Source organism: Pseudophryne corroboree, chromosome 1 (assembly GCF_028390025.1).
Source record: "Pseudophryne corroboree isolate aPseCor3 chromosome 1, aPseCor3.hap2, whole genome shotgun sequence".
NCBI lineage: Eukaryota > Metazoa > Chordata > Amphibia > Anura > Myobatrachidae > Pseudophryne > Pseudophryne corroboree.
In genome coordinates this window covers 715,951,305-715,977,885 of record NC_086444.1, presented here as the reverse complement: position 1 = coordinate 715,977,885, position 26,581 = coordinate 715,951,305, and the positions used below count along the sequence as shown (strand labels likewise).

Here is a 26,581-nt window from a genome sequence, read left to right as displayed (position 1 = left end):
CCTGTACCAGTGATACAGCATGTGACAGTCTGGAGGAGCTGTGTAAGGCTGCTGCTGCTGCTTATGCAGAGGAAGGAGTCAAAATGCCGCTGAGCCCGCTCTGATGTAGCGCCGACTTTTACTGGCCCTGTCTCCTAAACCTGCTGTAGCTATACATGAATGCTAGGTACAGCCATCGGTTGCCAGTCTCACGCAGGGGCTATAGCGGATCCCCCCAGGAGGGACCCGTATGCCTCCCCAGCGCTGCTGCTGCACCAAGAACCGGGGGACCCCGCTAGCGGGGCCACAGGTGTGTACTCACCACCGACGATCACCTTCAGGCTATGTTAGGAGTGTGCGGCGTGCTGCGGTTGCGACAGCAAAGGAGCAGTGTCTCGCTGAACAATGCGGCTCTGCACCTCAGGAGGCCGGTGGCTGTACCCTCCCCTAACTCCCACGGCGCAGGTATGCTGTTGCCCAAACAGCATACCGAAATAAACAAAACTTTAAAATAAACTGAAGAAAAACTCTGGAGCTAGCAGTGATGTGCATCCACTCCTGAGGGCACTTTTTTCTAAACTGCCTGTGGGAGGGGGCATAGAGGGGAGGAGCAGCACACCCAGTGGAAGAAATTTAAAATGCATCGGCTCCTTTGGACCCCGTCGTCTATAACCATCGTACTAATGTGTCCCCAATATCCCTTATGGATGCTAGAGAAAGGATGGAACATACCTTGAATTAACTTCATACAAGTTCTGCTGAGCCTCAATACTTCCCTGTTCCTTGTAACTGGATTCAGCTGGGCGGAGAAAAATAACTTGACCGTAGTCAAATAGGCACTCTGTTAGATGCCACTATTGTAGGAATCTGTAGGAAATGACGGTCATTATAACAGTACAGACTAGAGTACACCTTAGTGAACTGGTTGCCATAGGAATTATAGAGTTTTATAAAACCCTAATCTGAGACTACGTCACAACTTCATAGACATGTATAGAGCAAAGAATATTCCCGCACCAGTGAGGATTTTTTAACAGTGGTTGTTCTCTTTCCCTTATGACAAATTTGTAGTGTGATATACACATCTTATCTCCTGGCCTGGGAAACTACAATACAAACACACAGAGAAAGAAGCCGTTTTTTCAGGTGCACAGAGATTCTAATAACTATAAATTAAAATATAACTTTTATTGGTTTTCATTAAAAAAAAATTCAGCCATATGAAATATAAAAAAAGATAGGTGAAAGTAGAATTAGAAATTGTGAAATTAAAATTAATTATTTTCCACAGAGACTGCTGCTGCTGTGATGAAGATTTCTTTTCAAATAAAGGCTTAATAGCCCCTGCTGCTATTAGAATGCTTCATTTATGTGATCCTGCTGATTTTTTATATTTCTGTTTAGCAATCACCAGTAATTCATACTATCTGTTTATACCAAATATCTATTGTTGGAAATAAATTATAACTGTATTATATTTAAATAAAGCTTTCTTGTTTGTAGAAATATATGTCTTATCTGTAGCCCTTATTACAGGTTGAGTATCCCATATCCAAATATTCCGAAATACGGAATATTCCGAAATACGGACTTTTTTGAGTGAGATAGTGAAACCTTTGTTTTCTGATGGCTCAATGTACACAAACTTTGTTTAATGCACAAAGTTATAAAAAATATTGGCTAAAATTACCTTCTGGCTGTGTGTGTATAAGGTGAATATGTAACATAAATGCATTCTGTGCTTAGATTTAGGTCCCATCACCATAATATCTCATTATGGTATGCAATTATTCCAAAATACGGAAAAATCCGATATCCAAAATTCCTCTGGTCCCAAGCATTTTGGATAAGGGATACTCAACCTGTAACACACTAGATGGAATAAACACTCACTTGTTTCACATAAAATATAGTTACACTGTTGCTCTCATTTAACCAATATGTCTGTGTGGTTTATTAATATATTTGTGGCAACAGTTGATAAATTAGAGCAGGCTTTTTCAACCAGTGTGCCGTGGCACACTAGTGTGCCGCAACCAGTTGCAAGGTGTGCCGCGGAGCCAAAGCAGATTCCTGCACCTTCAGAGTGAACTGTTGGCCCGGGCTCTTCTTAGAAGATCAGTTGTGCTCCGGCCGTGACCTATGCCTTGAAAACACGGCGGTGTGATATCATAGGTCACGGCCGCCGCATCTCACCACCCAGCCAGCCCACCCGCCTGCATACACATCTTACCGGTAGGGGCTAAAATTTATTTTATTTCTCCTGTGGGGAACAACAGGATTTCAATAGGATTTATGTGGGGAGAATAAGAATTTATGGGGTGAACAATGTGAATAATTCATGTGGGGAGCAATAGGATTTATGTGGGGATAAATGTGATTGATTTATGTGTGAGCAACATGATTTATGTGGGGAGCTATGTGATTGTTTTTTTCTGTGTAAGCCAATGCATGTGTGGATTTTTTTTTACTGTGAGGGCCAATGTGTGTGTTTTGTTTTTTTTCTGTGGGGAACTGATGGTGTTCCTTGGCAATTTTTAATTATTGTTCAGTGTGCCGCGAGTAAAAAAAGGTTGAAAATCACTGAATTAGAGTGTGTATGTATTATGTTGATTCCAAATACCATCAGTGTTCTCAATCTCTTTAGCCCGGGTGCTAGGCTACATACACTGCGCCTGGCTATGTATTTAGTTTTTGGCAGCAACACATTACTACTAATGCAATACAATGTGTATGTCATACATATGTCTGTAGCCAAACTGGCGCTTGTGCAGTGATTATTACTGTTTATAACTTGTAGCGGCTCCAGGTGCCCGCCGCGTGTGGCCGACTGATTCTCTTAGGGTGGGTACACACTAATAGATATATCTGCAGATCAATTGATCTGCAGATATATCTATGTAAGGATCGGGCAGTGTGCTGTGCATACACACTGCCCGATCCGTCGGGGGACTGACATCATGAACTGGGCAGGCGCCCGCCCGCCCAGTTCACCTGTCAATCACCGCCGGCCGCCGCAGCATGTGTACGGGCGGTCGGACGACCGCCCCGTACACACACAGCGACGCGCCAATATATCGTTAGATATATTGGCCGTCGGCTGTGCTGCGCGGCCGACGCGATACATCTGTGAACGGTACACACTGGCCGACGGTCCCGCGATATATCGGCCGTTCAAGAGAACGGCCGATATATCGACCAGTGTGTACGGGCCTTTAGTCTGCACGTCCCTGCACCCGCTCCTGATCCCGCCGCCGAGTGCTGGATAGATGTTAACTGAGCACTCTCACTGCCCTGGACGTCACTCAGTCTGACAAGGATCAGTTAATTATAGAGGAGCATTAAATAAATGACATTAGATAAACACACTGGATGGAATAAACACTCACTTGTTTCTCATATAATATAATTACACTGTTGCTCTCATTTAATCAATATATCTGTGTGGTTTATTAATAAATTTGATTGGCCTTGCCTGTGTCCTGCAAGCCGCTAGTGACACCACATAGTATACTGTGCTCACCACATATACAGATTCATCTTTTGCAGCAACAGTATGTAAATAGGAGTGTGTATGTATTATGTTAATTCCAAATGCCAGCAGTGCTCTCTATCTCTTTAACCCGGGTGCTAGGCTACATTCACTGCACCTGGCTATATAATCAGTTTTCAGCAACAACACATTAATACTAATGTAGTACAGTATGTATGTTATACATACATCTATCTATAGCCAAACTGGCGCTTGTACAGTGATTATTACTGTTTATAACTTGAGCCGCGTGCAGCGGCTCCGGATACCCGCCGCGTGCAGCCGACTGATTCTCTCAGCCTGCACGTCCCTGCACCCGCTCCTGATCCCGCTGCTGAGTGCCGGGTAGATGTTAACCGAGCACTCTCACTGCCCTGGCTGTCTGGCAAGGATCAGTTAATTATAAAGGAGCATTAGATAAATGACTTTATTTTTTCATTAAAATAGCAGCAGTTAAATCACAGCTTGCAGCAGTCTCTGAAAAATGGCAACGCACGTTTCACAGAGGCTTCTTCATCAGGGCATCAACCTGATTGCCATTTCTGACAGGTTTATATACCCCTCCCTCCATTTCCATTGGTCATCATGTGCATGAAGTTACATTTACCAGTGGAAATATGTTGGAGCCATATCCCTCATAGCTATTTATTGATTAAACCTGGATTTTCATATATATATATATATATAAAAGAGATTTAACTTATTTGTATTCATCATTATGTTGTTATAGCCGCACATATTCCTTGACATGCGCAGTGTCTATTCCCGGGAGGCAGAGGGACTGGGGGCGTGGCCAGCGGCTCACAGAGCGCTGGCCATGCCCCCATTGTGATGAAAATTGGAGGTGTGGCCCGCGATAGCGTCACCCACACAAGGCCACGCCCCTTTCCCAATAGACCACACCCCCGTTTGGCGGTGCGCGGGGAGTCCCTCCTTAAGGAAACCTAATGTTGGGAGGTATGCTGAAGTCTCTATTCGCTTGTGCTCTAGGTATAGATATCGTCACTGACCTAGATTGAGGGTGTTGTGAACTCGGGGATTCTTCCGATGGTTGGGAAAAGGAACCACAACTGGGCCGGAACAGGGGTGACCTGATATAGGATTTCCTAATACAGGACTCGGACAGTAAGGTTTGGTGAAATATTGAAGAGCTTTATTGCAGGAAAAGAACAACTCAAAGTCACATAGCATAAAGGGAACTTATGAGGGAATGTCCAGGCCCATTGAAGGGTTTGTGAGCAATGTTAAAGATACTGGTGACTGAAGAAATTGTGAGCGATGTTTTAAAAGACACTGATGATTTGAAGAACTTGTAAACGGTGGTTAAAGACACAGATGACTTAAAGAACTTGAGAACGGAGATTTAGACGCTGGTGATTTGAAGAACTTAAGTGCAGTGGTTTAAAACGCTGATGATTCGTAGAACTTGAGAACGGTGACTGAGACGCTGATGATTTGAAGAACTTAAGTGCAGTGGTTTAAGACGCTGATGATTTACAGAACTTGAGAACGGTGATTAGGGCCCACAGCCCACGCTGATTCCTAGGAGCACTGGTGACTGGACCGCAGAGAGGCACACCAGCCACTAGGAACGCTGGAACCTATGCAGCGAACTGGCACCTGGAAATGCCGGAGACACTGGAGTACAGCTTCAGAGATTCTCGCCGGGAACAAGAGCGCTGGCATCCACTTCAGGGGAAAGACGATACTCAGGCACCGAGGCTCTGTCTGGCGTCTGACTTTGAATCTCCCGCCACCGCTGGATAGGCGGAACAGTCTGATGACGTCACCTGCCCCCCGACCACGTGATGCCGGGTGTCATGGCGGCGCCCCTGCCCTGGAGAACCGCCGGGAGCCGCGCCAGCCAGACGCCGGAGCCCGTGGCCCACCGAAGGCCGCAACACAGACCAGCAGGCACGCAGGGGTAAGCGCGGCAAACGCCGCCTCTGGCGTGTGACAGACATAAGCTCAAGCGCAGGGGATTGGGTGCTCTCATGGTAGCGGGGACACGTGGCCTGCACTCCGGCTAACTGCTGCTGCTAGCTGTGCCTGCAGCGTAGGGTTGGACATCGATGGTCGATGTTTGCTAACCATCTATGTTTTTCTTTCAATGTTAGTGTTTTTACCATTCGATGGTGGCATTCCGATGTTTGTCATCATTGAATGGTAATGATTTGATGGTGTTCCGATGGTTTAATGTTTCTTTAATTCCTGAGAGCTGCACTGTCCCTGGGTCCTTCCTGGCTGCTGTGTGTCTGCATCAGGAGCATCTTGAGTTCGTTGGAGGCTGTCTCTGTTACCCTCTGTCTGCCTCAGACATACCTGCTCTGATCCCTCCACTCTCTAGGTTGCAGCTAGGCAACAGGGCACAAATCAAGCTATGATTGGCTCTCTGAGGTAGTGAGAACCAATCAGAGTGCATCCCTCACTCCTGTAACAGCAGCCAGCTAGCTAGCTACACAGCTCATGAGGCTATCATTGTTGTGAAAAGTTAGCCAACTAGTAAGCACCCTGTGCTGGGAATAAGGATCTGAAGACACTGACCTCCTGACTTCAACTACTCCCAACATGTCACACATGTATGTGTGTGCTGTTGTGGTCAAGCCCGACTCTGGCAACGGTGAGTGAGTGAATTGGCACTCACTCTTGTGACATCCTGCAGCGAGCTGCTCCACCTCAGACTCCTCCCACTGCTGACAGACGCTCTGTCCAAATCCACCCCCTCTCCGGCCGCGCTGCAGGAGAACTGTGCGATTCAATATAACAGCATTAGCTACTATTCCGAGCAATGCCATCAATCCCACCCCCTGCCAGCCTCGCAGAATTGGTATTGCGCATGCGCAAATGGTTTCTTTGCACATGCGCATATCATATGAATAGTTTTTTCCATCGAATACTTTTGATTTGATGGTTAGTTACCAACGCATCGAAAGTTTCGATGGTGGAAGCCCAGCCATTATTTGATGATTGGGAGCCCCTCTGCTATGGCGCCAGATGGGAGACCCTCTGCTATGGCGCCACTTTTTAAACTTTAAACACTAAGCGGTGCCAGTATGTTTAATACAGCGATACTGCACCGCTGATCCAAAGCACGGATCCTGCCCAACGCGCCCCCCCCCTCCCTGCTTCCCGCAGCGTGGGAGCAAATGGCGCCATGCGCAAGCCCGTATATGATCCACATGTAAGCGGAATCCCTGGAGCACAGACGCTCCCAGTACAAGAGGTGCGGGCATCTGGAGAGTGAACTTTCAACAGGGGGCAGCTCCCTTGAATGCAGACTAGCAGGTGTCAGCCCCAGCGCGGGGGCGAACGGCGCCCCGCACCATCAGCCATGCAGCATGTTATAAGGTACTGAAGAGCTCACCTAAGGTGTCTGCTTACATGCGGCTCCCGTACCAGCCGCCCGTTTAGACACCCGCGACTGGTCCTAAGTGCGCCTTGCCAAACACTGCGGGGACATGCATTGCAAGAAAACCCTCCGCTGTTAGTGGCGCTCCCAGCTATGATCCAGCCTGTTTTTTCTCTAGGCTATACAGCCTGTTTGCACCTGCACTATATACAGTAGCCGCCAATTTGACCCGGGAAACCCCACCAACGGGGACCAGGGCTATACTCCACAAACTCAGTCTTCAGTCATGCTGCCGGTGGCGGCAGGCTGTGAGGGGCTCCATCTCAGCAGTGAACTGCTGGATGCGAGACACCCAGGGATTGATGTTCCTTGCAGCCGAGAACTCGGGCAGCAGACCCCGCAGGGTGGGAGAGAGTTCCCCCGGCAGCTCCCACGTAGCAGCCTTGCAAGGGCAAACTGTCAGACTGTTGAAGAGTTATAAATGAAAGTAAAAAAATAAAGATATCTCTGGAGCTACAGAGGAAGTAACCGGCTCTCCCGGGCACAGGGACGGATCTAGACATTTCTTTTAGGGGGGGTGGTTTACTGTTTAATCTGGACTCCTCCCCTCTCCAGTCCCAACTCCTCCCATCTGCAATCCTATCTTCTCCTCCTCTCAATTCCTGAAAAACTGAACTTTTTGAGTGAGACTGAGATAGTGCTTTCTGATTATTCTATGTACATGTGACTGTGCGTGCTGTGGGGTAATTGTATTTATTAGCCCTAGTACCCACACACCTGCAAGTGAGGGGCATATTGCTCTGTAACCCTTGCTCTCCTGGCTCCTCTGTGCTGTTGTGGTATAGGCTGCAGCACAGCGTTCTGCCTCAGGCTCTTCCTGGAGAGTTCTCTTCAGCTCAAAAACGGGTGTGACTATGACTGTGTTAGGGGGGGGGGGGGTCGCCCCCTTCGCCCCCCCCCCAAATCCGGCCCTGCCCGGGCACATTTCTAAAACTGGTCTGGGGAGGGGTATAGAGGGGGAGGAGCCAGTTACACACATTAAATAATTTTTAAAGTGCCAGCTCGCCTGATCACCCCATCTATACCCTATCGTATTCTACTCCAGCATCCCCTAAGGATGGTAGAGAAAATGTGGAACGGTGGAAGAGGGGACTATGCATCAGTCCATATGCTGCAACTGCACATTGCACATACACTTTCATATTTGTGCATGCACTCAATAATGCAGATCGCACTGCATTCTGGGGTGCAAAATGGCTATGCGATGTCAGCAATCACTGACCGCTATATCGCAGCCAAGGGGAAGATCAGCAATATAAAATAAAGTTCTGCACATGTACAGCTGATTTCATCTTTGAAATATTGGGGAACAGAGAAGGGGACATGTGTCAGTAAATCCCATTTGGCGAAGTCGCATCTCATGCAACCGTGCCAGTTAAGTGGTTAAAAAAAAAAACTGGTAGCTTTGGGTGGGCATGCCTGTTTCCCCAACAAGCACCACTTAATGCCTATGGGAGACCCTGTGGATCCATCACTACAGTACAGTGTAAAAATTTTTTTTTCTGTATTGATGTTTTCGTTTTCAAAATGTCAGTATGCATTTTTTTGACACGTACTGAAATAAGAGCACGTAAGAGTACCAATATTTACACTGTTTTAAGTAACATTTGTCTTTTGGGGTGAGGTGGTACGCATATAAAATTATAGCAGCACAGAACATTGTTTCTATAATTCATCAACGTTTTCTTATTTTACATACAGAAGGCCGTTACCTTAGTTGCTGTTCCCGTTTGATCTCTTCTGCTGTCAAGTTATAGAAGTCATCAGGCAGGTCAAATACTGAAGCCTGCAGTGAGGGTGCAAAGATCCGTGGTTGCCTATCAAGAGTGGCCCTTATAGGTTCTCCACTTAACAAACAATCCTGACAGCGTTGCAGGTCATCCAAACTCGCAGCTGCTTCACTGCTCAATACGTAGAACTCATCTTCCACTTCTAAGAGAGTAAGTGAAGCATACACAGGTGGTTAGATTTACAGATTAATGCCACATTGTTCTTACATTAAAAAAAACTACTAACACTCACAAATACATATCTAAAACTTTTACAAGCTTGGAAAGCACGGCCTGCCCAGCATGTGACAAGATATACAACGAACTAGCTTTCTCTGACCCGCAACTGTACTTATAGGTGATAGACAAAGTCGCAAATGCCATATAAGACCAGGGCTACTGAATGAAGAGCAAAAATAAGTCACCAGCGAAACTCCAGTCACACTACTTTCTCAGAAGAGAGCAGTGGTAGGAGTGACAAAAGCATCTACAATTATACAAGGACAATATGACAGAACTAATACCCCAATCACACTGCACAAAAAACCCGGTATAGGGGGTAATTCCAAGTTGATCGCAGCAGGACATTTTTTAGCAGTTGGGCAAAACCATGTGCACTGCAGGTGAGGCAGATATAACATTTGCAGAGAGAGTTAGATTTGGGTGGGTTATTTTATTTCTGTGCAGGGTAAATACTGGCTGCTTTATCTTTACACTGCAAATTAGATTGCAGATTGAACACACCACACCCAAATCTAACTCTCTCTGCACGTTTTATATCTGCCTCCCCTGCAGTGCACATGGTTTTGCCCAGTTGCTAACAGAATTCCTGCTGCGATCAACTTGGAATTACCCCCATAGTCCCGGTATTTTGCCGGGTCGACACAGGTTGCTGTGCAGTGTGAACTGGCCACTGCTGAATTCCCGGGTAGCCTGGGAATAATTCAACCTGGGAATAAAGAAGGGTTATTCCCGGGTCATGCGCAGTGTGAACGGGTTACCCGGGTCGATGCGAACCAGTACCCGTTCACCACATAGGGAGAGGCCGTGCTGGAGATGATGTTCCCGCCCTCGACGCCGCCTCTGGCCCCGGATGGCAAGCTGACCCAGCATATTGCCCATTCACAATGCACAGGTCCAATGCTGTGTCACACCCGGGAAGGACCCGTATCCAATTCGGGATCCGGTCTGGAGATCGACACTGTATAGGTCGACAATGTTTAGGTCGACCACTATAGGTCACCAGTCACTAGGTCGACAGGGATGGAAGGTTGACAGGGTTTCTAGGTCGATATGTGCTAGGTCGACAGGTCAAAAGGTTGACATGAGTTTTTCAAATTTTTTCTTCTTTTTTTGAACTTTTTCATACTTAACGATCCACGTGGACTACGATTGGAATGGTAATCTGTGCCGAGCGAAGCGAGGCACCATGCCCGAAGCATGGTGAGCGAAGCGAGCCATGCGAGAGGACACGGTGCACTAATTGGGGTTCCCAGTCACTCTACGAAGAAAACGACACCCAAAAAACCCTCATGTCGACCTTTTGACCTGTCATCCTTTTGATCTGTCGACCTAGAAACCCTGTCGACCTATAGTGGTCGACCTAGATACTGTCGATTTGATGAACCACACCCATCCAATTCCCGGGTGTGACTGGCAATGTGAACGGGGTATAACAGTGGCAAGCATGTGACAGATCTGTACAATCAGAATGGGTAGTACATTTACCCTTTACTATCATGAGGCTAGCATAGCCACATACATTTTGCAAGTATAAGCTAATGGATAAGGAACACAATCTTAAACTGATAAGCTGGGTACATACCTACACAATTATCGGGTTGATATGCAGGAGTGTAAGCCAAAAAATGGCTTCAATCGCTCCAGCAATGGTTGAATCGGGAGGGAGAGGGTTTTAAGTCCTGCTTTGAAATTACAATGCCTGACTACCCAATACTTTGAAGAAAGCACACACCAAGCTAAAATACCTCAGTATGTACAGGGTGCACAATGATCTGATAATCATTCGGAGGATCCTATCTGCACAATGTGTACCCAGCTTTAGTCACCTTATACCCCTTTCACATCGCACTAAAAACCCGGTATCGACACGGCATATTGCCGTGTCGAAACGGGTCAGTGTGCGATGTGAAAGGTCCTTTTCAGAATTAGCGGGTCGCCTGAGTGTGAATGGGAGCCGTTCCGATGCGACACGGCTCCCATTCACAGCATAGGCAGAGGCGCCGCCTCCACCCCCGCCGCTGCTGCGCCCTCCGCTGCTATGGCAACCGACCCGGTATATTGCTGGGTTGGAAAGCCAGCAACGGAGCGCAAATGTCGGATCCCACCCGGTAAGTACACGTTTCTCTTACCGGGTAGGATCCGGCATTTGCGATCTGAATGCAGCATTAGCTTATTTATTAACAGTTTCTTATACAGTGCAGTAAATTATGTTGCGATTTACAATTGGAAACAACGTTGATAAAAATAAATTGGGTAATAACAAACAGACAGAGGTAGGAAGGCCCTGCTCGCCAGCTTACAATCTATAGGGAACTAGTCATTAATACACAAGGATAGTGCTATCTATTGTCCACCATATGGCAAAGGCTCTTGGTGGGCTGCATGATATGGCCACACAGCAATGATGAACCGGGGTCAGAAGGAAGGAAAAGCGAAGGAAGAGAAAATATGTGAAGATATGTGTAGCTTAGCTTAGTTCACATGCATTTATTTATTCTTACATATGTAGCCTCTCATCGCACCAGTGACTAGTTACGGGTACCATTCTGTTGCAGCAATTAGTGTGCTCGCTGGCGGACACATGCTTATAGACACAATCACTATCCATAGGAAACACACTGAGCAATTGTGGGTGCGACTATTTGCATCTGTGTGCAGTTCATCACTGCCACAATACATACACATATGTAAAAGCATCACAGCAGGGGACTAACATGAAGGGGACTACATCTGCACTAGACCACTGGTGGCCATTACTGTGTATGCTCCCAAGGTTAGTTGCTTGCGTTTACAGTCCCAAAACAAGGTTCTGTTGTGTTTGGGCTGTAAGTTGTTGGGTATGTAGGGAGGGATAAGGGAGGAATCTGTACACTTGTTATACTTCTGTCTTGCTTTCAAACACTGTGGGCCAGATACAGAGGTGAAAGTTTTTGCACTATGCATTTACTGAAATATGGCCGACAGAGTAATAAGCATTTCAAATGTATTCCTACTGGGAGGTATAACAGGTTGTTCTCACATTTCAACTGCACTGCAGACTATGCAGAGTTCCATTCGCAACAAAAATACCCTTAATGGTATCATCTGTACCAAGCATAAGCTGGTGCAAGTCTGTACTGATGACAAGTAGTAAACCAAGCACATGGATAGGGCACACAACAATGCATCAAACTCTGCTAGCTGTTTAACTGATTTGCATTTAGTTCTGCATCAGGTACTGTATGTTAATAATTTAGACCATTTTGACTCCCAATAGAGAAGTTCCTAAAGAATAGTTTCCTCTTCTGCTACTTGCTTCCATGGAACCTCCTCAAAGTAAAGAGTAAAAACAGGATTTTAATACCTACAAGTAAGTCCTTTTCTCCTAGTCCGTAGAGGATGCTGGGGTCCACTTCAGTACCATGGGGTATAGACGGTTCCGCAGGAGACATGGGCACTTTAAGACTTTTCTAGAGTGTGAACTGGCTCCTCCCTCTATGCCCCTCCTCCAGACCTCAGTATAGGAACTGTGCCCAGGGAGACGGACATTACGAGAAAAGGATTTACTTTTAAGTTAATGGTGAGATTCATACCAGCTCACACTTCAACCATGCCTCACAACATGGCATTCAACAAAACACATGCCAACGAGCATGAACATTACAGCAAACGTGCTGAAAACATTTTTAACAACTAATAACTGCAGGTAAAGTACGCACTGGGCTGAGTGCCCAGCATCCTCTACGGACTAGGAGAAAAGGATTTTCTCATACGTCCTAGAGGATGCTGGGGTCCACTTCAGTACCATTGGGTTATACCAACGCTCCAGTACAGGTGGGAGAGTGCGGATGACCCTGCAGCACCGATTGATCAAACTTTTAGGTCCTCATCGGCCAAGGTGTCAAACTTGTAAAACTTAGCAAACATGTTTGTCCCTGACCAAGTAGCTGCTCGGCAAAGTTGTAATGCCGAGACCCCCCGGGCAGCCGCTCAGGACGAGCCCACCTTTCTAGTAGAATGGGCATGCACCAAATTCGGTATCGGTAATCCTGCCGTGGAATGAGCATGCTGAATCGTACCTCTGATCCAGCGCGCAATGGTCTGCTTAGAAGCAGGACACCCAAACCTCTGTTTTCCGTATCCGAGCTGTTCTTGCGACATAAATTCTCAAAGCTCTGACCATATCCAGTGACTATGAAGTAGCGAAGGTGTCAGTAGCCACTGGCACCACAGTAGGTTGGTTTATATGAAAAGAAGAAACCACCTTTGGAAGAAATTGCTGACGAGTTCTTAACTCAGCTCTATATTCATGAAAGATCAAGTAAGGGCTCTTGTGAGACAAGGCCCCTAACTCAGACACCCGCCTTGCGGATGCCAAGGCGGGTGTCTGACCACTTTCCAAGTGAGAAACTTTAACTATCTCCTGGAGAGGTTCAAACCAATCCGATTGAAGGGACTTCAACACCACGTTAAGATCCCATGGTGCCACAGGAGGCACAAATGGAGGTTGGATGTGCAGAACCCCTTTCACGAACGTCTGAACTTCTGGAAGGGAGGCCAATTGTTTCTGAAAGAAAACGCACAAGGCCGAAATCTGGACCTTGACTGAACCCAATCGTAGGCCCACATCCACACCCGCCTGGAGAAAACGTCCTAACTGAAACTCTTCCGTTGGAGCCTTCTTAGTTTCACACCAAGACACATATTTTCTCCAAATACGGTGGTAATGTTTAGACGTTACTCCTTTCCTGGCCTGAATAAGAGTGGGAATGACTTCTTTGGGAATACCCTTTCGGGCTAGGATCCGGCGCTCAACAGCCATGCCGTCAAACATAGTCGCTGTAAAGTCTTGATACACGCACGGCCCCTGCTGCAGCTGGTCCTCGTGAAGAGGAAGAGGCCGAGGATCTTCTATGAGCAACTCCTGAAGATCTGGATACCAAGACCTCCTTGGCCAGTCTGGGACAATGAGGATCGCTCGAACCCCAGTTCTTCTTACGATCTTGAGAACTTTCGGTATGAGTGGAAGTGGAGGGAAGACATACACTGACCGAAACACCCACTGGGTCACTAGTGCATCCACTGCTATTGCTTGAGTGTCTCTCGACCTGGAACAATATCTCTGAAGCTTTTTGTTGAGACGAGATGCCATCATGTCTAATTGAGGAACTACCCAAAGTCCTGTCACCTCTGCGAAGACTTCTTGGTGGAGGCCCCATTCTCCTGGATGGAGCTAGTGTCTGCTGAGGAAGTCTGCTTCCCAGTTGTCCACTCCCGGAATGAAAATTGCCGACAGAGCTCTTGCATGTCTTTCTGCCCAGAGGAGGATCTTTGTCACCTCTGCCATCGCCGCTCTGCTTTTCGTTCCGCCCTGACGGTTTATGTACGCGACTGCTGTTACATTGTCCAACTGGATCTGTACTGGTTGATCTTGAAGAAGATGCACCGCTTGTGAAGGCCGTTGTAAATGGCTCTCAACTCCAGAATGTTTATGTGAAGACAAGTTTCTTGACTTGACCATCTTCCTTGGAAGCTTTCTCCCTGTGTGACTGCTCCCCAGCCTCGGAGACTTGCATCCGTGGTTACTAGGAGGACCCAGTCCTGAATCCCGAACCTGCGTCCCTCTAGGAGGTGAGAACTGTGTAGCCACCACAGGAGCGAAATTCTGGCTTTGGATGACAGGATTGTCCTCTGATGTATGTGTAGATGGGATCCGGAACACTTGTCCAACAGGTCCCACTGGAATACTCTGGCATGGAATCGGCCAAACTGCATGGACTCGTAGGCCGCTACCATCTTTCCCAACAACCGAATGCATTGATGAATCGACACTCTTGTTGGTTTCACAATTTGTTTGACCATTCTCTGGATTTCCAGAGCCTTCTCTCCTGGAAGAAATACCCTCTGTAGTTCTGTGTCCAGTATCATCCCCAGAAAAAACAATCTTGTCGTTGGTTCCAACTGTGATTTTGGAAAATTTATGATCCAACTGTGTTGCTGAAGTACTGTTAGGGAGAGTGCAATGTTCTGCACCAACCTTTCCCTGGACCTCGCTTTTATCAGGAGAACGTCCAGGTAAGGAATTATATTGAGTCCTTCCTGTCGAAGGAGGACCATCATATCTCCGCCATCACCTTAGTGAACACCCTCGGTGCCGTGGAGAGTCCGAACGGCAACGTCTGAAATTGGTAATGACAATCCTGCACTGCGAATCTCAGATAAAGCTTGATGTGCAGGATAGATAGGAACATGTAAGTAGGCATCTTTTATGTCCACTGACACCATGAAGTTCCCTTCCTCCAGACTGGAAATCACTGCCCTCAGAGATTCCATCTTGAACTTGAACCGTTGCAGGTAGAGATTCAGAGTTTTCAGGCTTAGACTTGGTCTGACCGGGCCGTCCGGCTTTGGAACTACGAATAGGCTTGATTAAAACCCTTCTCCTTGTTGTAACAAGGGAACAAGGACAATGACTTGGTCCTGACACAATTTTTTTATTGCTGCTGCTACCACTTCCCTGTCTGAGATAGAAGCTGGTAAGGTCGATTTGAAAAATCGGCATGGGGGAATGTGTTGAAACTCCAGTTTGTACCCTTGGGACACTATTTGTAAGACCCACGGGTCCAGGCTAGATTGAAACCAGAACTGACTGAAGAGTTTCAGCCGTGCCCCCACCTGAGCGGACTCCCGCAAGGGAGCCCCAGCGTCATGCTGAAGATTTGGCAGTAGCTGATTTCTGCTCCTGTGAACCTGGAGATACTGTGGACTTTTTCCTTTTCCCCTTCCTTTACCCGCAAAGAAAGGGGAACCTTTACCCTTTTTGTATATATTGGGACGAAAAGACTGCATCTGAGAGTGATGTGTCTTTTTCGCCAGCGCAGGAGCATTTACGCAAGAATGTCGACTTACCTGCGGTAGCCGCAGAAACTAAGGCATCCAGCCCATCTCCAAACAAGGCCTCACCTTTATACGGGAGAGCCTCCATATTCCTTTTGGAATCTGCGTCAGCATTCCATTGGCGAATCTACAACGCCCTCCGTGCTGAGATTGCCATGGTAGCGGCTCAATTTCATGGCTTCTGGCATGTACGCAGCAGCGTCTTTGATATGACCTAACGTTAACAGTATCTTGTCTCTATCTATTATGTCTATGTCTGATGACAAGTTTTCTAATCACTTTTCAATAGCACTAGTCCCCCACGCACAGGCAATGGTAGGCGTGAGTAGTGTTCCATTGGCCAAATAAATAGATTTCAACGTAGTCTCTAACTTGCGGTCTGCCGGCTCCTTTAGTGAAGCCATCCCAGGCGCAGGGAGAATCACCTTTTTTGTTAACAGCGACAGGGCACTGTCTAAAAATAAGAATTTACTCACCGGTAATTCTGTTTCTCGTAGTCCGTAGTGGATGCTGGGAACTCCGTTTGGACCATGGGGAATAGACGGCTCCGCAGGAGACTGGGCACATCTAAAGAAAGAATTAGGACTATCTGGTGTGCACTGGCTCCTCCCCCTATGACCCTCCTCCAAGCCTCAGTTAGGACACTGTGCCCGGAAGAGCTGACACAATAAGGAAGGATTCTGAATCCCGGGTAAGACTCATACCAGCCACACCAATCACACCGTATAACTCGTGATAGGAACCCCGGTTAACAGTATGATAACAAAAGGAGCCTCTGAACAGATGGCTCGCAATAATAACCCGATTTGTGTAACAATAACTATTTACAAGTATTGCAGACAATCCGCACTTGGGATGGGCGCCCAGCATCCACTACGGACTACGAGAAATAGAATTACCGGTGAGTAAATTCTTATTTTCTCTGACGTCCTAGTGGATGCTGGGAACTCCGTAAGGACCATGGGGATTATACCAAAGCTCCCAAACGGGCGGGAGAGTGCGGACGACTCTGCAACACCGAATGAGAGAACTCCAGGTCCTCCTCAGCCAGGGTATCAAATTTGTAGAATTTTGCAAACGTGTTTGCCCCTGACCAAGTAGCAGCTCGGCAAAGTTGTAAAGCCGAGACCCCTCGGGCAGCCGCCCAAGATGAGCCCACCTTCCTTGTGGAATGGGCTTTTACAGATTTAGGCTGCGGTAGTCCTACCGCAGAATGCGCCAGCTGAATAGTGCTACAAATCCAGCGCGCAATAGTCTGCTTAGAAGCAGGAGCACCCAGTTTGTTGGGTGCATACAGGATAAACAGCGAGTCAGTTTTCCTGACTCCAGCCATCCTGGAAACATACATTTTCAGGGCCCTGACTACGTCCAGTAACTTGGAATCCTCCAAGTTCCCAGTAGCCGCAGGCACCACAATAGGCTGGTTCAAGTGAAACACTGATACCACCTTCGGGAGAAACGGAGGACGAGTCCTCAATTCTGCCCTATCCATATGGAAAATCAGATAAGGGCTTTTATAGGACAAAGCCGCCAATTCTGACACACGCCTGGCCGAAGCCAGGGCCAACAGTATGACCACTTTCCACGTGAGATATTTCAAATCCACAGTCTTAAGTGGTTCAAACCAATGTGATTTCAGGAACTCCAAAACCACATTGAGATCCCAAGGTGCCACTGGGGGCACAAAAGGAGGCTGAATATGCAGAACTCCCTTGACAAAAAAGTCTGAACTTCAGGCAGGGAAGCCAGTTCTTTCTGGAAGAAAATCGACAGGGCCGAAATCTGGACCTTAATGGACCCCAATTTGAGGCCCAACGTCACCCCTGTTTGCAGGAAATGCAGGAATCGACCCAGTTGAAATTCCTCTGTTGGGGCCTTCCTGGCCTCACACCAAGCAACATATTTTCGCCAAATGCGGTGATAATGGTTTGCGGTGACATCCTTCCTGGCTTTGATCAGGGTAGGAATGACTTCCTCCGGAATACCCTTTTCCTTCAGGATCCGGTGTTCAACCGCCATGCCGTCAAACGCAGCCGCGGTAAGTCTTGGAACAGACAGGGCCCCTGCTGCAGCAGGTCCTGTCTGAGCGGCAGAGGCCAAGGGTCCTCTGAAAGCATCTCTTGAAGTTCCGGGTACCAAGCTCTTCTTGGCCAATCCGGAACCACGAGTATAGTTTTCACTCCTCGCCTTCGTATTATTCTCAGTACCTTGGGAATGAGAGGCAGAGGAGGAAACACATAAACCGACTGGTACACCCACGGTGTTACTAGAGCGTCCACAGCGATCGCCTGAGGGTCCCTTGACCTGGCGCAATATCTTTTTAGCTTTTTGTTGAGGCGGGACGCCATCATGTCCACCTGTGGTCTTTCCCACCGGTTTACCAGCATTTGGAAGACTTCTGGATGAAGTCCCCATTCTCCCGGGTGGAGGTCGTGCCTGCTGAGGAAGTCTGCTTCCCAGTTGTCCACTCCCGGAATGAACACTGCTGTCAGTGCTAACACATGATTTTCCGCCCATCGGAGAATCCTTGTGGCTTCTGCCATTGCCCTCCTGCTTCTTGTGCCGCCCTGTCTGTTTACATGGGCGACCGCCGTGATGTTGTCTGATTGGATCAGTACCGACTGGTTCTGAAGCAGGGGCCTTGCTTGGCTTAGGGCATTGTAGATGGCCCTTAGCTCCAGAATATTTATGTGAAGCGAAATCTCCTGATCTGACCACAGTCCTTGGAAATTTCTTCCCTGTGTGACTGCACCCCAGCCCCGAAGGCTGGCATCCGTGGTCACCAGGACCCAGTCCTGTATTCCGAATCTGCGGCCCTCTAGTAGATGAGCCCTCTGCAGCCACCACAGCAGCGACACCCTGGTCCTTGCCGACAGGGTTATCCGCTGTTGCATCTGGAGATGGGACCCGGACCATTTGTCCAACAGGTCCCACTGGAAAGTCCTTGCGTGGAACCTTCCGAATGGAATTGCTTCGTACGAAGCTACCATTTTTTCCCAGGACTCGTGTGCATTGATGTACCGACACCTGTCCCGGTTTTAGGAGGTCTCTGACTAGAGATGACAACTCCTCGGCTTTTTCCACTGGAAGAAACACTTTTTTCTGGTCTGTGTCCAGAATCATTCCCAGGAACAGAAGACGTGTCGTCGGGACCAGCTGTGACTTTGGAATATTGAGAATCCAGCCGTGCTGTTGTAGCACTTCCCGAGAAAGTGCTACCCCCACTACCAACTGTTCTTTGGACCTCGCCTTTATCAGGAGATCGTCCAAGTACGGGATAATTAAAACTCCCTTCTTGCGAAGGAGTATCATCATTTCGGCCATTACCTTGGTAAAGACCCTCGCTGCCGTGGATAACCCAAACGGCAGCGTCTGGAACTGATAGTGACAGTCCTGTACCACAAATCTGAGGTACTCCTGGTGAGGGGGGTAAATGGGGACATGTAGGTACGCATCCTTGATGTCCAGGGAGACCATGTAATCCCCCTCGTCCAGGCTCGCAATAACCGCCCTGAGCGATTCCATCTTGAACTTGAACCTTTTGATATAAGTGTTCAAGGCTTTTAAATTTAAGATGGGTCTCACCGAACCGTCCGGTTTCGGTACCACAAACATTGTAGAATAGTAACCCTTTCCTTGCTGAAGGAGGGGTACCTTGACAATCACTTGCTGTGAATACAGTTTTTGGATAGCCACCAACACTGCCTCCCTGGCAGAGGGAGTTGCTGGTAAGGCAGATTTTAGAAAACGGCGGGGGGGACGGGACGTCTCGAATTCCAGCCTGTACCCCTGAGATACTACTTGAAGGGTTCAGGGATCCACCTGTGAGAGAGCCCACTGTGTGCTGAAATTTCTGAGACGGGCCCCCACCGTACCCGGGTCCGCCTGTGAAGCCCCAGCGTCATGCTGTGGACTTACCGGACGCGGGGGAGGACTTTTGCTCTTGGGAACTGGCTGTATGCTGCAGCTTTTTCCCTCTACCTTTGCCTCTCGACAGAAAGGACGCGCCTCGAGCCCTCTTGTGTTTTTGGGGCCGAAAGGACTGTACTTGATAATACGGTGCTTTCTTTTGCTGTGGGGTAGCTTGTGGCAAAAATGTCGATTTCCCAGCCGTAGCTGTGGAAACGAGGTCTGAAAGACCATCCCCAAACAGTTCCACCCCCTTATAAGGCAAAACTTCCATGTGCCTTTTTGAATCGGCATCACCTGACCACTGCCGAGTCCATAACCCCCTTCAGGCGGCAATGGACATTGCACTTATTTTTGATGCCAGCCGGCAAATATCCCTCTGTGCATCACGCATGTATAAGACAGCGTCTTTTATATGCTCTACTGTCAGCAAAATATTGTCCCTATCCAGGGTATCAATATTATCCAACAGGGAATCTGACCACGCAGCAGCAGCACTGCACATTCATGCTGATGCAATCGCTGGTCGCAATATAATGCCCGTGTGTGTATATATAGCTTTTAGGGTAGCTTCCTGCTTTCTATCGGCAGGATCCTTTAGGGCGGCCGTATCCGGAGACGGCAGTGCCACCTGTTTTGATAAACGTGTAAGCGCTTTATCTACCCTAGGGGATGTTTCCCAACGTGACCTATCCTCTGGCGGGAAAGGGTACGCTGCCAATAACCGTTTAGAAATTATCAATTTCTTATCGGGGGAAGTCCAGGCTTCCGCACACACCTCATTTAATTACTCAGATGCAGGAAAAACTACTGGGAGTTTTTTCTCACCGAACATAATACCCTTTTTTGTGGTACCTGGGGTACTATCAGAAATGTGTAATACATTTTTCATTGCCTCAATCATGTAACGGGTGGACCTATTGGAGGGTACATTAGTCTCATCGTCGTCGACACTGGAGTCGGTATCCGTGTCGACATCTGTGTCTGCCATCTGAGGTAGCGGGCGTTTTAAAGCCCCTGATGACATTTGAGACGCTGGAACAGTCACAAGCTGAGTAGCCGGCTGTCCTATGTCGTCAAACCTTTTACGTAAGGAGCTGACACTGTCACGTAATTCCTTCCATAAGTCCATCCACACAGGTGTCGACCCTTCAGGGGGTGACAACGCACTTACAGGCATTTGCTCTGCCTCCACATGACACACAGCACACACACAGGGAATGCTCGGACAGAGGACAGGACCCCACAAAGCCCTTTGGGGAGACAGAGGGAGAGTATGCCAGCACACACCAGAGCGCTATATACCACAGGGATATCACCTATAAAGTGTGTTTTCCCCTTATAGCTGCATATATATTATACTGCGCCTAAATTTGTGCCCCCCCTCTCTTTTTTACCTTTTCTGTAGTGCAGGACTGCAGGGGAGAGCCAGGGAGCGATCCTTCCAGCGGAGCAGTGAGGGAAAATGGCGCCAGTGTGTTGAGGGAGATGGCTCCGCCCCTTTTTCGGCGGGCTTTCTCCCGCAATTTTAAGATTTCTGGCAGGGGTTAATATACACCTATATAGCCTCTGGGGCTATATATGGTGTCAGTTTGCCAGCCAAGGTGTTATTTATTGCTGCTCAGGGCGCCCCCCCCCCCCCCCCCAGCGCCCTGCACCCATCAGTGACCGCAGTGTGTGGTGTGCATGAGGAGCAATGACGCACAGCTGCAGTGCTGTGCGCTACCTTGGAGAAGACAGAAGTCTTCAGCCGCCGATTTTCCGGACCTTCTTGCTTCTGGCTCTGTAAGGGGGGCGGCGGCGCGGCTCCGGGAACGGACAACGAGGTCGGGTCCTGTGTGCGATCCCTCTGGAGCTAATGGTGTCCAGTAGCCTAAGAAGCCCAAGCTACCACCACTTAGGTAGGTTCGCTTCTTCTCCCCTTAGTCCCTCGGTGCAGTGAGCCTGTTGCCAGCAGGTCTCACTGTAAAATAAAAAACCTAAATTATACTTTCTTTCTAGGAGCTCAGGAGAGCCCCTAGTGTGCATCCAGCTCAGCCGGGCACAGAAATCTAACTGAGGCTTGGAGGAGGGTCATAGGGGGGAGGAGCCAGTGCACACCAGATAGTCCTAATTCTTTCTTTAGATGTGCCCAGTCTCCTGTGGAGCCGTCTATTCCCCATGGTCCTTACGGAGTTCCCAGCATCCACTAGGACGTCAGAGAAATGGGGGGTGACTCCTACCTTTTCCTGTCCTCTGCAGGGAAAGGGAAAGCTACCTGAATTCTTTTGGGAACCTGACATTTCTTTTCAGGATTTGTCCAGACTCCCTCAAAGAGACTGTTCAGCTCATGAGATGGAGGAAAAGTGACATTAATTTTCTTTTCTTTACAAAAGTAAGCCTTCTGCTGTGGTAAAGGAGGGGCCTCCGTAACTTCTAACACCTCCTTTATAGCAACAATCATGTAGTGAATGTTTTTCGCTAACTTTGGATCTATTCCCCTGGAATCACGAGTGTCGACACAGGAATCAGAGTCCGTGTCGGTATCAGTTTGTACTATTTGTGAAAATGACCTTTTATGTGACCCAGAGGGGTCCCCTGTGGATGAAAAGGCAGAACTATTAAAAATCACAACTTCGACAGATTTTCTCCAATTTTTCTGCATGAGACGCAGACTTAACCAATCTCTTACTGATATGATTCACACTATGGGGTATATTCAATTAGCAGCGATAACGGACTTTTCGCGTGAAAAGTCCGGTTTTCGCGCGAAAAACCGGACTTTTCCCGCGAAACGCAATTACAGCCTATTCAATTTTCCTGGAAAATTTATCGGTGATCATTTTTTCACTAATTTCACTTCACCTACTCTGAAGCAGGTGAAAAGTTGGGAAAAGTCACCATTTTAAGGTAAAAATGCTTGGATATGGTACAGAACTCCTGGGACACCCCCCTTAATGACTAATTAGGCACGTTGAGGTTTTTAATTATTTTTAATTGGCTAATAATGACATGTCAGTTTTGGGGTGAAAAAGTACAAAGTGATGGAAATTGGGGTTCAAGGTATGGGACAGGTATATTGGGGTGCTTTATGAGTGGGACAGGTGTTTTTAGGCTTGCAGATGGGAGTAATCGGTCTGTTTCCACTTTTTTTTTTAAAAGTACCCTAAAATGACCCAAATATATACTTATACCCATTTTCATGTACCCCAAATTTAATGAGAGCATTTATTTTGCTCAAAAAAACTTGCTTTCTATCTTTTTTTTGCATTTTTAAAAAAATGCATACAACAGCCATTTCACACAATTTAAGTCCCCAAAAACGCTCTAATGTGATCTCTAACACACTTCTCTTCTGTTTTCCTATGTTATTTTAGCATTTTTTGGGGTACAGGCTGATTTCCCCATTTTCACCTGCACTTTTCACTGCAAGAATTTTCACGTGAAACCCGTTTGGAATTAAATAGGTCGAAAAACTGAGCATTTTCGCGGCAATTTTCGCCCGGGCAAAAAATTGCCGCGAATTTGCGGATAATTGAATACCCTAGTATCACTTAATTCTTTCACCCATTCAGGCTCGTGGTGTGCCGGCAGCGCCACCACATTACAACTCTGTGTCCCTAAAATGGCTCCCTCAGGGGAAGAGCTCCCTGCCTCAGACATGTCATACACGTGCACAATCACACCACAGACACTCCGGGGCTTAATGAGGACAGACCCACAGTAAAGTCTCTCAGAAGGACACAGAAGGAATTGCCAGATCACAACTCAGCGCCAACAGAAAAAATCCCTGTGCCGCGTACTTTGTACACAGAGACAAAAAAATCCCTGTGTCGCGTACTTTGTACACAGAGGTCCTCAAGCACTTTATATTATGAATAATAGGTTATAGCACTTAACATTACACTCCCTCCCACCCTTTTTTGCACCCTGATACTTAATTCAGAAGTGGAGAGGAGATCAGCGTTTCTTGCCCTGCAGCTGCTGGGAGAAAATGGCCCTGAGCAGTGTGCTGGCTGCCTGAGGAAGAAGCCCCGCCCCCTGTAATGCCGCGTTTTTCCTCAGCTTTTAGAATAGATATTTATACTGGCGGGGGTGTAGGACAGTATAAACACAAAGTATGCTACCTTTTGCCACTGAGAGTAGGTTTCATGCTGCCCAGGGCCGCGCCCTTCCCCCCCCCCCCACGCCCTGCTGTGCACTGTGTTATGGATAGCATATTCGCGCAGCGTTTCCGCTCGCTGCGCAGTACCTTAAGCCGTCACGATGACAGGAGATCCCTCTCTGCAGATCTCCGGTGATACAACTCACCCGTCTTCTGACTTCTGGCTCTGTTAGGGGGGTGACGGCATGCTGTGGGAGTGAGCGCGTAGCTGCAGCTAGTGTTCAGTACCCTTCAGGAGCTAATGGTGTCCTGTCAGCAAGAAGCAGAGCCATGAAACTCTTTAGGAAGTTGGTTCCTACTTCTTCCCCCTCAGTTCCACGAAGCAGGGAGACTGTTGCCAGCAGTCTAGCTAAAAATAAAAAACCTAACAAAGTCTTTTAGTGAAACTCAGTAGAGCTCCACTAGAGTGCGACCAGTCTGCCTGGGCACATTTTCTAAACTGAGGTCTGTTGGAGGGACTGTCAAAGTCAGAAAAATATCACGCTGCACGTTGCCATATATGCACTTCATGTGTGTGTGCACGCGGCATATTTAAATCAAAATAATGTATTTTATAAGTTAATATTCCCCTGAGTTCAGCAAAGTATGGTATATTAAAGATGGCTCTTTGACCTTAGAGATTCCCCAAACAATAGCTTGCATGTTGGGAGGGCTTCACATGTTCATATGCATAGTAAAGCACAGGAATAGTAATTGAAGATTAATTGTATTCCAAATCAGTATCTTTCCCGCAGACGGAGTACAATAGCCTTTAATTACACTGAGCTTTGAGACTCAATGAGGAGGGCCAACACCTGTGTTTACGAAATGGGGCTGGATTTGTCTCCAGAAGAATGATTGCTGAGATGTCATTGTCTCAACTGAAAGTGGACATCATGAATATCGAACAAAACCCAGAGACAGGGTTTTGTTTTGTATTCGCCAAACAATAGCTTCCCACAAGACAGGAATGTGTTAGTCATCACCCATCGTTTTGCATAACCAAGGCCACTGATACAGCTAGCTCACATACTGTGAAAGACACACTTCCTGTGGTTGACACACCCCCACAGCTGGAATGCAGGTATGATATTATCCACTGGAAATCACAGGGCTCACTCACTCACACAGCTACCTGGCACCCAGCAGCATGGCTGCTTCATCCCTAGGACTGACCTCCAAGCGGAAGGCTAAGTATAGAATTCACATGGCTAGATAAGGAAATATAGACAGATTGCTTTAAGGTCAATGGTGCTGGTTTAAATAGGATATTGTAACTTGTTTGTGTGATAGATCTGGGAATCTGTGATGGTAGCTGGGACATTAGACAACCTGTAGCATAACATTTGTGGTATTTGTTTGCCTATGGTGATTTAAAATAGATTGTGCTGGTTTGTTATAATATATCTTGTCAATCATGAATACCGCCATGCAGTTACTTGTGAATATGGGTTCTGTAGCAATGGCATGCTGGGATGTGTGGTTACATTGTGATCTGGTGATTCATATAACATGGACTGTATGCAATAAGATGGTTCTAGGAAGTTGGATTGGAATGTGGAATAAGACTAGTTGGTTTGAGTAAAATGGCTGCTGCTGGGTGTTTTCCCCTCCCCCTTTCAGCCATGTGGTGCAGTCTTTGGAATCATGGGAGTTTTCCCAAAATGGAGTCTAGCTTCTGTCCCATGCGGTATTGTAGGGTTGTGTATATAGGGACAGCCAGTATGGGTAAGCTCAAGTATTTTCTCCACAAAGATTCTCAGCATTGACTAACTGCGCAGCGATTGTTCCTCACATGTGTAAGCTTCTCTGCAACCATATTGTCTTATTGTTATTGTTAGCCATTCTCTCTCCCCCTCTCTCTCCCCTCCCCCTTAAACGTAATGGTGTCTTTATTGTATTTTATGTGTAGTAACTTGGTTAGATATTCTATGTTATTTTGGTAGTGTATAGCTTGTATTGTGTATTATTCTTTTTGAACGTTCATTCTCTCACTAAAGGCGTTAGAACCTTAGACCGGTATTTGATTGATTATTATAAATGCATAAAGGTTCTCAGAGCGTCATAGTCGCGCTCATACAGCTTTTAAGCTAACAAGGTTACACTGCATTACATCTACACATTGTCACTGCACAAATGTTTACAGTATAAGTACATTCCTTAAGGTATAGTTAAGGGAGTACCCTTGCGGTACTTTTTGCGCCAATTGCGTACTGTGTTCTTTAACCTTTAACGTGTTTTTAATAGGACAAATATTATAGACATTGTCAATTGGGGGCTCTCCTCCGGTCTTCACATATCTGCACTAGGTAACTTTAGCAGACATTATCGATCAGCAAAAGGCGGGAAGGTGCTATCCCTCGCAGTGCTGACCAGATAAGCGCCTGCTTCACTTGGTAAGGAGTGCTGAGGGAATTCGGGAACTGGAAGGTAAGAACAGTACGTTATTGTCTTTGAAAATCTTTTTTTTTTTTTTCTATTTTGTGCCTAACTACACACGCAGATTGGATGGTTTATCTGTTTAAGTAGGTTTAAAAGTACATTTAAAAGTTGCTGCATAGCCTTGATATAGTTTTTTTTTTTAAAACTCAGGCCTAGAATAACTTTAGGAGTTTGAATGATGACTTTCTTTGTGACAAGAGGCCGCATGGTCTGTCCACCATTTTGTGTGACCCTCATGGAGGTGGAAGGGGGAGGAGCAGCGGCCATTTTGGGAAGGTCAAATTTTTTCCCCCCCTAAG

General features: G+C 47.2%; 1 protein-coding gene across 1 annotated transcript in view; it reads right to left on the bottom strand.

Moving 5' to 3' along the window:
* Positions 1-26,581, bottom strand: part of LOC135045887 (UBX domain-containing protein 6-like) — a 133,771-nt gene that overhangs the window by 90,716 nt on the left and 16,474 nt on the right. Inside the window, exon 2 of the mRNA XM_063955336.1 lies at positions 8,633-8,852. Coding sequence (XP_063811406.1) covers positions 8,633-8,852 — 220 coding nt within the window. The remainder of the gene's footprint in view (positions 1-8,632; positions 8,853-26,581) is intronic.